At 33.6% G+C, this 13,505-nt stretch overlaps 1 protein-coding gene across 1 annotated transcript in view; it reads left to right on the forward strand.

Moving 5' to 3' along the window:
* The first annotated feature begins 870 nt into the window (after positions 1 to 870).
* The window catches only part of LOC141298473 (cilia- and flagella-associated protein 337), a 35,332-nt gene continuing 22,697 nt past the window's right edge, over positions 871 to 13,505 (forward strand). The window contains exons 1-10 of the mRNA XM_073828988.1: positions 871 to 941; positions 1,874 to 2,105; positions 2,194 to 2,340; positions 6,097 to 6,219; positions 6,307 to 6,478; positions 6,570 to 6,616; positions 6,737 to 6,874; positions 8,458 to 8,646; positions 11,136 to 11,327; positions 13,260 to 13,505. Of these exons, the coding sequence (XP_073685089.1) occupies positions 871 to 941; positions 1,874 to 2,105; positions 2,194 to 2,340; positions 6,097 to 6,219; positions 6,307 to 6,478; positions 6,570 to 6,616; positions 6,737 to 6,874; positions 8,458 to 8,646; positions 11,136 to 11,327; positions 13,260 to 13,505 (1,557 nt within the window). The remainder of the gene's footprint in view (positions 942 to 1,873; positions 2,106 to 2,193; positions 2,341 to 6,096; positions 6,220 to 6,306; positions 6,479 to 6,569; positions 6,617 to 6,736; positions 6,875 to 8,457; positions 8,647 to 11,135; positions 11,328 to 13,259) is intronic.

The following is a 13,505-nucleotide window of genomic DNA, read 5'->3' on the forward strand; positions in this document are numbered from 1 at the left end:
TTATTTAGCTTGTTCTAAGCAAAAACTCTTTAATTTTAACTTGTTTTTTTTCTGAAAACAAGACACAAATTTTTACTTGTCTAGAAAATCCTTCCTGATTGAAGACTTTTTAGATATTTTGGCTGGAAACAAGACAGAAAATCTAAGTAAGAAAAGCATTTTTAAGGTAAAGTTAAATATTGTGCTTTACGCTGCAAAAATGCTTTTCTTACACAGATTTTTTGTCTTGTTTCAGCCAAAAAAAATCTAAAAAATCTTAAATCAAGAAGGATTTTCTAGACAAGTAAAGATTATTGTCTTGTTTTCAGAAAAAGACAAGTCAAAATGAAGTGAGTTTTTTCTTAGAACAAGCAAAATAATCTGCCAATGGGGTAAGAAAAATAATCCCAATTACTTACCCAATTGGCAAATTATTTTGTCTAGAACATCCTTCCTGATTTTTAGATATTTTGCCTGGAAACAAGACAAAAAGTCTAAGTAAGAAAACCATTTAGTTTTTTTGCAGTGTAACTAAGTTAGTAATAGTAAAGAAACAATTCTGCCAACAAACAGAGAAAGAAAAAGAAATAGATTACATTTAGAAGGCCTACATGATAAAAATAAATGTGTTGAGTAAATGGGCCAACAAACATTCTTTTTTTGGTCCTCCTCAATAGTGTTGTTGTAGGAGATTGTCTTAGTAACTAATGGATGATTAATCTAGAAAGCTGAGCATCTGTCTCCTTGTTGAAGAGACTGGAGGAAGAAGAGACGCAAACAAAAGATCAACACAGAGTTTAGAAAAAGACTAATATTCTTGTATATTGTGTTTCTTTTTCAGAAGATCTGCCTTTTCTGCTCTAAACAGTGCATCTGTTGTTGTTATTAGATATGAACACTTTGAAACGACATGAGGATCCATGGAAGGTCTATAAGGAGGAAATACCCAGCACAGTTCAACAGTAAGTGTGCTCTTACACGGCAAAAAAATGCTTATTTTAGGGTTTTTTATGTCTTGCTTCTAGTCAAAGAAGTCTTAAATTAAGATGCATTTACTAGATCAGCAAAATGGCATAATTCAGTCTAGTTTTAAGCAAAATGCACTTAATTGAGTTTATTCCCCCTGAAAACAATTAAAATATTCTTAAAACAAGAGTGTTTTACTTATCCCACTGGCAGATAATTTTAATCACTTTAACCGAACTGCACTTAATTTATTTTTTTCCCCCTGGAAACAAGACTTAATATTCCATGTCATTTTGCTTATTTAGTAAATACATCTTAATTTAAGAATTTTTAGATATTTTGACAAAAAACAAGACAAAAAACTAAGTGAGATAAGCCTTTTTGCAGTGTAACAAGTGACAGATTAAAAATAAAACGGCTTTTAACATCAGCGTGAAAATAAGCTTTTTTCAATTTAGAATTTAAAAACAGAAGTTTTTAATTTCTTTTGCTATTCTGAGTGTTATTTGATTAGTTGCATTTCAACATTGTAAAATTTAGTTTACTTTTACTCCTCTAAACAAATCAAATCACATCAGCATGAAAGCATAGAAGTTTAAAAGTTTTAAATAATTTTTGAATGCATTTTTAATACTTTACAAAACTATTTTTAAATGCACAACTCAAATATATTGTAGACACACTAAGAAAGTAAGTGCAATTGCTGTTTGCTCCACAGGAGGTCTCCGTCTCTCAATCTTTCCCTACCAAACCTACAGTACTTCTGCTCTGCTGTTCTTTCTCTGTCTCCCTTTTTCTTCATGTGTATGTCATAGAAATCATTATTTTGATAACATGTTGAATCACAGCTGCTGTACAACTCATTCATGCATATATGTTTATTTCTCACACTATAATATTTCCCCTCTCCGCTCCACTAAATCTCTAGTTTCTCTGGCCGAAGCGTCTGTCTGCTGGAGTCGCTGCAGTCGAGTCATCTGAGGTCACTGATGCAGTCGTTCTTCAGGCAGCGTTCAGTGAGATCCAAACCCAACAGAAGAGTCCGAGCACGTGACCGAGTCTCAGCTAACTCCTTGAGTTTTGAGGATTTCCTCTCGTCTCTAAAAGAAGCGACAGGCCAAGACTACAGGAGAAGTGATGTGGAGGAGTTATTCAATGAGGCCAGTGGAAAAGACTTTGCTTCACTAGTAGAGTTACTTGTACTTGTCTAGGCCCTGTTTTATCACAGACGTGTCTTCTTTTGCACAGATGGACATCACTTGTGAGGGTCGTGTAGGATGGCAAACGTTCAACGCCTTCATACTGCAGCATTACAAGCATATCAAAGACTCGATGCGAGCCTGTAAACATGTTCCCATCTCACAGCCTTCAATACACCACTGTACCTACAACAAGGTGACCATCTATCTATCTATCTATCTATCTATCTATCTATCTATCTATCTATCTATTAGAGCTGCACGATTCTGAATAAAATGAGAATCACGATTTTTTTGCTTAGAATAAAGATCACAATTCTGATAACTTTTTTATTTTAAAGATTTACCCCTGAACATTAGGTTATCAAACAGCTGTAAAATAGCAGTAAAATAAGACATAATAAACTTTGCTTTAAATTTAAAGAAATTTAATGAAAAATAATGTAATAATGTAAAAAAAAACACCATTAAACATTTAAAAATAAAAACACAAAGGTATTATGTCAGAGTAAAGCGATTCTTAGATTCTTAGCTAGAAACACTAGCCTATCAACATTTTACGGCTGTCAACGTCCACTCTGTGGGATGCCCAAGTTTACTTCACCATTTTACAAATGAATCCTAATCTAATCATGACAAACTATATATTGTTGGAAAGTCTAAGGCTCCTAAATAAATATTTGACATTTTTTTTGTGTTACAAATTATGTAGGAAAAATAATTTATGACAAGAGTGCACCTCAAAAATCTACTTCATAACAGTTCTCCATAAGAGTTCTGACCTTTTTCACAAACAGACGTCCTTGTTGCCTTTTTCCCTATTACGCATTAGAAATAATAAGAAATTATATATCAGATGAAAACTTAAATTTTCAAAATTCATCCTTTGAAAACCATTTTAAAATCAGACATCGCATTAACATGGAAAATGCACATCAAAATCATATTACAAATGTTTTTGTCCATGAATTATAAAGATTTAAGTTTCAATTCTTCATTTTCACATCTCTGTTCAAAAATGGGAGTTACAGTTTAGGGGTTAATGGTTCGTCATGCTCATATGTGACCCTGGACCACAAAACCAGTCTTAAGTCGCTGGGGTATATTTGTAGCAATAGCCAAAAATACATAGTATGGGTCAAAATTATAGATTTTTCTTTTATGTCAAAAATCATTAGGAAATTAAGTAAAGATCGTGTTCCATGAAGATTTTTTGTAAAATTTCTACTATAAATATATCAAAATGTAATTTTAATTAGTAATATGCATTGTTAAGAACCTAATTTGGACAACTTTAAAGGTGATTTTCTCAGTATTTAGATGTTTTTGCACCCTCAGATTCCAGATTTTCAAATAGATGTATCTAGGGCTGGGCGATTAATCGAAAAGTAATCGAAATCGACATTCAGAACCTATAATCGATCAAATTTTTCCAGGTCAATTATTTCAATTACTTTCCCTTTAAAAACACTACTGCGTGTGGAGTCAGGTGACCCCGCTCCGTTACGTTATTCCGCCGACATGTCGATGGAGAGCTTAAGCAGTATTTATACAGTAAAAAGTATTTACAGGATATACAAGAGTAATTTTATTTAGAAGAGATACTGCTTATTTTCTACTTTTAACATTTATTATTATTTTATAAATAATTTATTTTGTTTCCAAAAGTGCAAGTTATTTATTTTCACTAATTTAAGAAAAATGTGACTTTTTCGTTTTAAGCAATGTGTGCTTTAATTTCAGTTGTTCAACACTGATGTTCAATAAATAATCATAGATAGATCATAGATAGCGCGTGCACCCTTCATTCAAAAATCTCTCACTTGTAATATGTGAGCATATTTACTGTACAAAACTTGTCAGTGAACTATGAGGGCAAAAAAAATTTTTTTTTAAATATAATTAAATATAATTTTATTAATGAATAAAATAATCGTTCATTAATCGTAATCGGGTTAAAATGTTCAATTAATCGAGATTTAGATTTTAGGCCAAATCGCCCAGCCCTAGATGTATTCCTGTCCTAACAAACCATACAACAATAGAAAGCTTATTTATTGAGCTTTCATATGATGTATACATCTCAGTTTTGTAAAATTTAAACTTATGACTGGTTTTGTGGTCCAGGGTCACATATATGGTTCCACTGCTCTGCTGGTCCATCTGGCACGATCAAAGTTTTAAAAAGTCGGCGGCGCTGAGCGTTTTTACAATACAAGAGATTACTTTAACAAAACCATTTGAAAGTGGGTGGACACGAACAGGATTTTGAAAAGCGTGTCCCCAGTGGAAATTACGCACCTTGTGAGTGGAACTCTGTCGCTGAGTTATCATCTGATGTGAATGAATGCCAGAATTGCATCTGACACAATGTGCGCTGAAGCATGAAATAAAATATATTTCTTAAAAAGCAGATTGTAAATACATTTAAATTGTCCAACATCAAAAATCCTTATATCACACACCCGTAATTGTACTGCAGTTTGTGCAGATCCGGAACAGAGTTTGGTTGAGAGAAAAAAACCGTCCAGTTCCTAGTTCAGCGGAGCGTAGTGTCGGAGACGGGGAGCGATTGACGGCTAATATCACAAATCTTTATTAAATGTAATAAAGTAAAGATAAAGTATAATTGGTTATGTAATGTTGGAGAGAACGGCGAACCTGTCACCGCATCAGCTCACAGCAGTCTGTGCAGTAATTAGGCTAGCGAAAGTTTTGTAAAATATAAATAAAATATAATTTGCTGAATCGTATAAATGCTGGATTAAGATCGTGAGGGGGGTCGAATCGAGATCGCAATCTTTTAACAATTAACTGTGCAGCTCTACTATCTGTCTGTCTGTCTATCTATTGTAGCAAGGTTTATTATATGTGACCTTGGACCACAAAACCAGTCATAAGGTTAAATTTTACAAAACTGAGATATATACATCATATGAAAGCTCAATAAATAAGCTTTCTATTGATGTATAGTTTGTTAGGATAGGACAATATTTGGCCGAGATACATCTATTTGAAAATCTGGAATATAAGGGTGCAAAAAATCTAAATACTGAGAAAATCACCTTTAAAGTTGTCCAATTAAGTTCTTGACAATGCATATTACTAATCAGTATTTTTACAGTAGGAATTTTACAAAAAATCTTAATGTAACATGATCTTTATTTAATTTCCTAATGATTTTTGACATAAAAGAAAAATCAATTATTTTGACCCATACAATGTATTTTTGGCTATTGCTACAAATATACCCCAGCGACTTAAGACTGGTTTTGTGGTCCAGGGTCACATATAATAAATAGTTAAAAAAAAAAAAAATATATATATATATATATATATATATAATAAAGTTTTCTGTTTAATTTAATAGCGTTTTTGTTTTTGTTTGAGCCAAAAATAAATACATTTTCCCCTAATTTACAGAAGACACCCACTAAAATGTAATTCCGTGTCAATCTTGTCAGGCATATTTACAACAAAAATCAATTTATGACATATTAAAAGATGATTTACTTTAAATAAAAATACTAATTAGTTGTAATTCTACATTTCATAAATGTGCCACTATCCTATATTTCGCCCATTTGTCAGTAAGATTTTTTTTACTCATTTAAAACACAATAAAATTTAATATGCTCCATTATTCTTTTATATATTTTAATATGCACAAGTGAGAATAAGCATGTTGTTAGAATTTTTACATAAATATTGTGTTACACTGAATGACAATCTAACATTATTTTAACCAAATTCTGACATTTTATTCTCCAAAAACTTATTTGAAATCTTAAAACTGGAGTGCTTTTGATGGACATAAAATCACTTTTGACCCGTGTCTGTCTATCTATCTACAGTATCTATCTTGATATTCTTGTTGTTCATTAGAGTTCATAGAATGTGAGGTTTCATTATGTTTTCACCACTCTAATTATAAAATTGCTTACTACATCAGCAAGAGCCAATCGTGCGTGTCCTGGCTTTGAGTCAGTCTCCACCCATGCGTTACATCAGCGTCAGCAAGAGAGGAACCCTCATCGTGTGGAACAGACATCTGAACAACATAAAGCCCCTGGAGGTGACATATTAACATTTAATTCACAGAATTAGACATACATATACAGTCACATCTCATGAGTCCAAAACCTCTCTTCCATCTCTGCAGTTGTGTGCTGGCCCATTTAACAAAAGGCAGTATCGTAAGAGGTTCCAGGGTTGGACCACCGATGCCGTCTACATGGCAAACGTTCACAAGATAGCTGTGGCGACTCTGAGCAGGAGCATACACTTCTTTGACGTTACCACCACATGCAGTTTTGAGCAGGTTCATTTGTTCGGTATGAGCCAGCATTGCCTGTCAGATGTATAAATTTGTTTTTCTGCTGCGTTTTGACCTTGTTGTTTTCCTCTCTCTGTTTTTCTTTTCAGGACTGAGTCATATTCCTACTGCTCTGTGTTATTGGTATGACACAGAGGTAGGCTGCTGACATTTCATGGTCCGGTGTTGAACTTGAAATTATTTTAAGCTTGCTGATTCCCCAAGCTGGTTTGGTTTTGTTTTAGTTTACCGTGAGTCATGTTTGATCTGTGTTTAGGCTCCAGGAGAGAAGTGTGTGCTGATGTGGGGCGATGACAGGGGCTCTGTGAATTTGCTGTGGTTTCTTCAGCCTTTCAAGGGGCTCTTTGAAATGCCTTTTACCAACCAGACCGGCCCAGTTCAAGTCTATATGCCAGTGAGTGTGTGCACTGCAAAAAATGCTTTTCTTACTTAGATTTTTTGTCTTGTTTCCAGCTAGAATATCTAAAAGTTCTTAAATTAAGAAGGATTTTCTAGACAAGTAAAAAAAATTTTCTTGTTTTCATTAAAAACAAATCAAAATTAAGTGCATTTTTGCTTGAAACAAGCTAATTAATCTGCCAATGGGGTAGGCAAAAAAAATCTTATTTAAAACAGAAAATTAGATTATTTTTCTTACCCCACTGGCAGATTATTTAGCTTCTTTCAACTTGGTTTTTCTGAAAAGAAGAAAATATTTTTTACTTGTCTAGAAAATCCTTATTGATTTAAGAATTTTTAGATAATTTGGCTGGAAACTAGACAAAAAGTCTAAGTAAGAAAAGCAGACATTTTTGTCTTATATTTAGTAAAAAAAAAATCTTAATAATACTTAAATTAAGATGCATTTACTAAATAAGCAAAATGACAAGATATTTAGTCTTGTTTATTCTAGTCAGGGGGGAAAACACTAATTAATTGGAGTTTAAATAAAAATAAAACAATTACAATTATCTGCCAGTGGGGTAAGCATTTTGCTTAAAACAAGACTAAATATCTTATATCATTTTGCTTAAGTAGTAAATTCATTCAAAGATTTTTTAGATATTTTGACAGTACACTGCAAAAAATGCTTTTCTTACTTAGATTTTTTGTCTTGTTTCCAGCCAAATTATCTAAAAATTCTTAAAACAAGAAGCATTTTCTAGACGAGTAAAAATTATTGTCTTGTTTTCAGAAAAAAACATGTCAAAATTAAGGGTGTTTTAGCTTGAAACAGGCAAAATAATCTACCAATGGGGTAAGAAAAATAATCTTATTTTCTGTTTGAAATTAGATTTTTTTTTCTTACCCCATTGGCAGATTATTTAGCTTGTTCTAAGTAAAAAATCACTTAATTTTGGCTTGTTTTTTCTGAAAACAAGAAAATAATTTTTACTCGTCTAGAAAATCCATCTTGATTTAAGAATTTTCAGATATTTTGGCTGGAAACAAGACAAAAAATCTAAGTAAGAAAAGCATTTTTTGCAGTGTACAGCTTGGCCCTGACAATGTGTGATAAAACAATGACACACTGCAAAAAATGTCTTGTTTCCAGCCAAAATATCAAAAAATTCTTAAATCAAGAAGGATTTTCTAGACGAGTAAAAATAGTCTTGTTTTCAGAAAAAACAACTCAAAATTAAGTGCGTTTTTGCTTGAAACAAGCAAAATAATCTGCCAATGGGGGAAGAAAAATAATCTTGTTTTCTGTTTGAAATTAGATTTTTTTTTGCTTACCCCACTGGCAGATTATTTTGCTTGTTCTAAGTAAAAATTTACTTAATTTTAACTTGTTTTTATATGAAAACAAGACATTAATTTTTACTTTTTTTAAATAGAAAATCCTTCTTGATTTAAGAAGTTTTTGATATTTTGGCTGGAGACAAGACAAAAAATCTATGAAAAGCATTTTTTTTGCAGTGTAAAATGACCATATTAGATCTTTTAAATCCATTTCACAATGCTGTGCTGTAATAATTATTTCACATACTTACACAGGATATACATGCACACAGTGCATTGGTCTCCTATCAGCACATCCCAAACATCCACAGCGAGCCGATCAACAGAATCCTGTATGAACCACACGATGAGCTCATTATTACATCATCAGAAAGTCCATCCAGCTCTGTGGTCATCATTGACGTCAATCAGAAGAAAGAGGAATACATTTGGAGAATAGAAAAGGTGATGATATATGTTTGTATATTTTTATTCAGTGGCATGCGAAAGTTTGGGAACCCCTTGAAAAATCTGTGAAAATGTGAATAGTTTTACCAAAATAAGAGGGATCATACAAAATGCATATTCTTTTTTATTTAGGATTGTCTTGAGTAAGATATTTGAAATGAAAATGTTTACATATAGACAAAAACATAGCTGAAATTATCAAATTAACTCCCTTCAAAAGTTTGTGAACCCTTGGTTCTTAATACTGTGTGTTTTTACCTGGATGATCTACGACTGCTTTTTTGTTTAGTGATAGTTGTTCATGAGTCCCTTGTTTGTCCTGAACAGTTAAACTGCCTGCTGTTCTTCAGAAAAATCCTTCAGGTTCCATAAATTCTTTGGTTTTCCAGCATTTTTGTGTATTTGAACCCTTTCCAACAATGACTGTATGATTTTGAGATCCATCTTTTCACACTGAGGACAACTGAGGGACCATGCATTAAGAGCTGGGGGTGAAAACTTTTGAATAGAATGAAGATTTTTTTGTTTTTTTTTGTTTAAATATACATATACAAATATACATCCCTTTGGAAGCAACAGAAGATACTTGCATGATTCCCAGAAGACAAATTAAGTGCAGTCACTTCAAATTCAAAAGTTTTTCTTAATGCATCTTGTTTCTGTCTGGAGCATCAGTGAATGTTTGAACCTTTTTTTAAAACACAAGTTTGAGTTCCTCAGTTGTCCTCAGTGTGAAAAGATGGATCTCAAAATCATAGTCATTGTTGGAAAGGGTTCAAATATGCAAACGATGCTGGGAAACTGAAGAATCAGCAGGATATGGAATTTATTTTAGTATTATGTCGAGAAAGTATGACCCAAAAAAACAAAGATGTCACTACCAAAACGTCATTAAATGTTTCAGAAGTGACATCTTTGTTTTTTGGGTGTTATCCCATAAAATTGTCACTACTGAAACAGTCACAACCAAAACATGTCTTCATTGTTTCGGTGGTGACAAAAGGGAACACGTAATCCTTTATTTAGGGGAAATAAACAACATTTTAGTACAGTATTTTATCTTGTCACTACCGTAACAGTCACGGCCGAAATATTTTGTGAAGTTTTGGTAGTAAGATCTTTTTTTTTTTTTTGGGGGTGTTGTCCCAATAAAAAAAAATGACCCTACTGAAACAGTCACGACCTATACTAGGTTTGGGAAAAATAAACAAAATTTTTGCAGTTGTGCAAACTTTTAGTATTTTAATATGTTTTAGTATGTGGGTTAAAATTTTGTAATGTGATGTGATCACTACCAAAACATTACTGTCACTACCGAAAATGTGCTGTCACGATGTTTTGTCAAAAATAAAGTACACTGAATTATCAGCTAAGACGTTATGATAGTGTTTGGTTCAGTGTGTACCAAACTAACGAATCCTTCAATTTAAAATCAGAATGATCAACTTTTTGCCTTTTACAAAGAAGAAAATTTGATTCAAAATACAACAAATCTCATAAATCACACTTGAAATATTGTTAAAATTGCAATTGTTATTGATTTACCTCAGAAAAAAATCTATATTTACAATTTTCAAAATGATCGATTTTTCTTTTATGCCAAAAATCATTAGGATATTAAGTAAAGATTATGTTCCATGAAGATATTTTGTCAATTTCCTAGCGTAAAAATACCAAAACTTAATTAGCCTTTTTCACACTTCCGTGTTTCTGGCTTCCGGATTGGCGCTGGCAGGGTAAAAGTTTTTCCGGTGACAGCAGCGGCTGTACTTAACAAGCGTAAGTTCGGGAATCTAAGTCTATTTTTACAAAATAGAAACTATGATACTATGATATATACCGGGGTTTTACTCTAAAAATAGCAAACATTTTTTCTAAAACTTATAATTAATTTCCGATTTTTGTGAAAAAGGCTTATTTTCGATTAGTAATATGCATTGCTAAGAACTTCATTTGGACATCTTAAAAGCCAATTTTCTTAATATTTAGGTTTGTTGCACAGATTTCAAATGGTGGTATCTTGACCAAATATTATCCTATCCTAGCAAATCATACATCAATCGAAAGCTTATGTACCTAAGAAAAACGGACACTTACGACTGGTTTTGTGGTCCAGGGTCACATTTATAGATCATACAGTGATGCTGTTTTCTATGGGAAAGGACAGTCACAGAGCACTTAAATCTAAATAGACACTCGTGATTCACAGAGGTTGTTGTTGTGGTTTTTAAAGGGAGTGTTCAGACCCAAATAAAAAGTCTTCATTTAGTTGTTTTGACGGATTTGTTAAAACGGACTATTCCCCAGCATTTTCCATTCTGTTATATTCAGAGACGTAATAAGCCGCCTCCACAGTAGTTACAAATTTAATTGCTGGAAAGAAAACCAGAGTCCAGATATTGTGTAAAACAGAGATCTGTGAGTCACTAAACAGCAACACGACTACCGGCAAATAACGTCTTCATCTCCTGCTTCTTCTCCTGCAGGGAGTCAAGTGTTTTGACTTCAGCTTCTCTCTCGGGCTGCTGGCGACTGCTGGAGCGGGTCCGACTGTCAGGCTGTGGAACCGCTATGTGACCTCCCGCCCCACTGCGGTTCTGCACAGTCACCAGACCACTGTGGTGGATGTGCTTATTCACCAAGCATTGGGAAAGATCTTCAGCTACTCCAAGGACGCTGTTAGTTTTCCTCCTACCAGATGTGCAAAACACAGAGAGAGCTGTTTAAAAGATCCTGTGGTTGGAGTCACGGAAATCTCAAGACGACGACATTTCTTTAGATAAATTCAGTGCAATTCTTGAAAAATTCTTAGGAAGTTCACAAGTATTTTGTTAAAGGATTAGTTCACTTCCAGAACAAAAAATTACAGCTAATTCTCAGATAACTCACTCCCTTGTCATCCAAGATGTTCTTGTCTTTCTTTCTTCAGTCATAAAGAAATTTGTTTTTTTGAGGAAAACATTTCAGGATTTCTCTCCATATAGTGGACTTCTATGGTGCCTGCGAGTTTGAACTTCCAAAATGCAGTTTAAATGCAGCTCAGCCGAGGAAGAACGATCTTATCTAGCGAAGCAATTGGTTATTTTCAAGACAGGGTATGACGATTTTCTCCTCCAACTTCAAAACCGCCCTACATCGCTGCAGAAGTACCGACGAAGTGTTTACAAAGTTAACGTGCAAAGAAGATCAAATGCCCTTTACAAAAAAAAAAAAAAAGGTAAAACAGCGATGATTTTGAAGCTGGAGAAGAAAATGAGATGGGAGTTTTTCGACATACCCTAACTTTCTTGAACCGAAATACACAGAGTATGCATTTGTGGTTAAAATGTGTATGCATTGTACATTTTTTTTACAACATAACCAATTGTTTCGCTAGATAAGACCCTTCTTCCTCGGATGGAACCGATAGTCCTTTAAAGCTGCATTTAAGCTGCATTTTGGAAGTTCAAACTCAGGGAACATAAGAAGTCCACTATATGGAGAGAAATCCTGAAATGTTTTCCTCAAAAAACATTTGGTTTACGACTGAAGAAAGAAAGACGTGAACATTTTGGATGACAAGGGGGTATTATCTGTACATTTTTGTTCTGGAAGTGAACTTTTCCTTTAAGAAGTTATTTGTGATGGTTTTTGAAAAGATAATCAAGAATTGAGTGCCTAAGCTTTTTTCTCAAAGGAATAATTAAAGAATAATAATACAGTTTTTGCTGAAAATGTGCTCACTCTCAGGCCTTTTGAGTTGTAGATTAGTTTGTTTCTTTATCAGAAATAATTCAGAGAAATTTAGCATTACAAACACACAGCTTTTGGCTTCTCAAGATGTTAAATGGTGGATGCACCTGTCAAGTTTGAGATTTTAGGCTTTTTGGTGTTTCATAAAGTGTTTTTTTCAGACTAGTGGAAAGAAAACACCCAAAAGACACTGTTAAGTGTTTCTTTAATGGCACTTTATCTATTTCTGTCAATAGATTTCAATTACAATACATAATTTTAAAGGCCAAGAGTTTTTTTCTCTTACACTGATCCATGAATCTCCACTTCAGTAACACTTACACACACTTTACATTTTTACTCCTGTCTATTTCCTGAAGGCTTTTACAGAAGCATTTGTTCATATAGAATTATCTTGATTTTATAACATTTTACTCCCCCAAAAATGGTAAAAAAATATTGTTTTCTGTCTGTTCTAATTTTTTTCTGAATCATGGAGTGACACTATGAGATACCCAAAATTCCCTCTGTAAAAACACTTGACTCTAGTACGTCAAAAAATTTTAAACAAGAATTTTGAAAATTCATTTTGACTTTATCCAGTGTTTAGATTTTTGTACTAGAAATGTATGCAAACTAGCACGTATTTCATTAAATAATGGCTCATTTGCATGTTTATATCTGTAATTTTTTGCAATTATCAATATAATCAATTAACTGGGTAAGGCAATAACTATCAGTTGTTGTTTACCCTATTCACCAGCAGTGTCTCGCTTTAAAGTTTCATACAGATTTGATGTCTCTTGGCATGAGAAATGAAAATCATGCAATAGAAGTCAAAGATAATTAGTTGAAATGCAAGTCAAAAGCTCTTGGTCTCTTTCTGTGTCACCTTTCAGGTGCTGAAACTATGGGATATTCCTTCCCAACAGTGCTTAAAGACAATCCCCCTGCAGTTCCCTAATATCCATCTAGGCTTTACCCCTGAACACGGCAGCTTTCCTCTGCTCCTGAGCCTGACGGCGGATCCTGTGCTGCTGGTGACCTGCAGAGAATATCTGGCTGCGCTGCATCTGCACAAGAGCGAATCCAGCAGCACGTCTGGGATTTACACCTGCGCCCTCTATAATCCTCATCTCCAGCAG

This window comes from Garra rufa, chromosome 22 (assembly GCF_049309525.1).
Source record: "Garra rufa chromosome 22, GarRuf1.0, whole genome shotgun sequence".
Classification (NCBI taxonomy): Eukaryota; Metazoa; Chordata; class Actinopteri; order Cypriniformes; family Cyprinidae; genus Garra; species Garra rufa.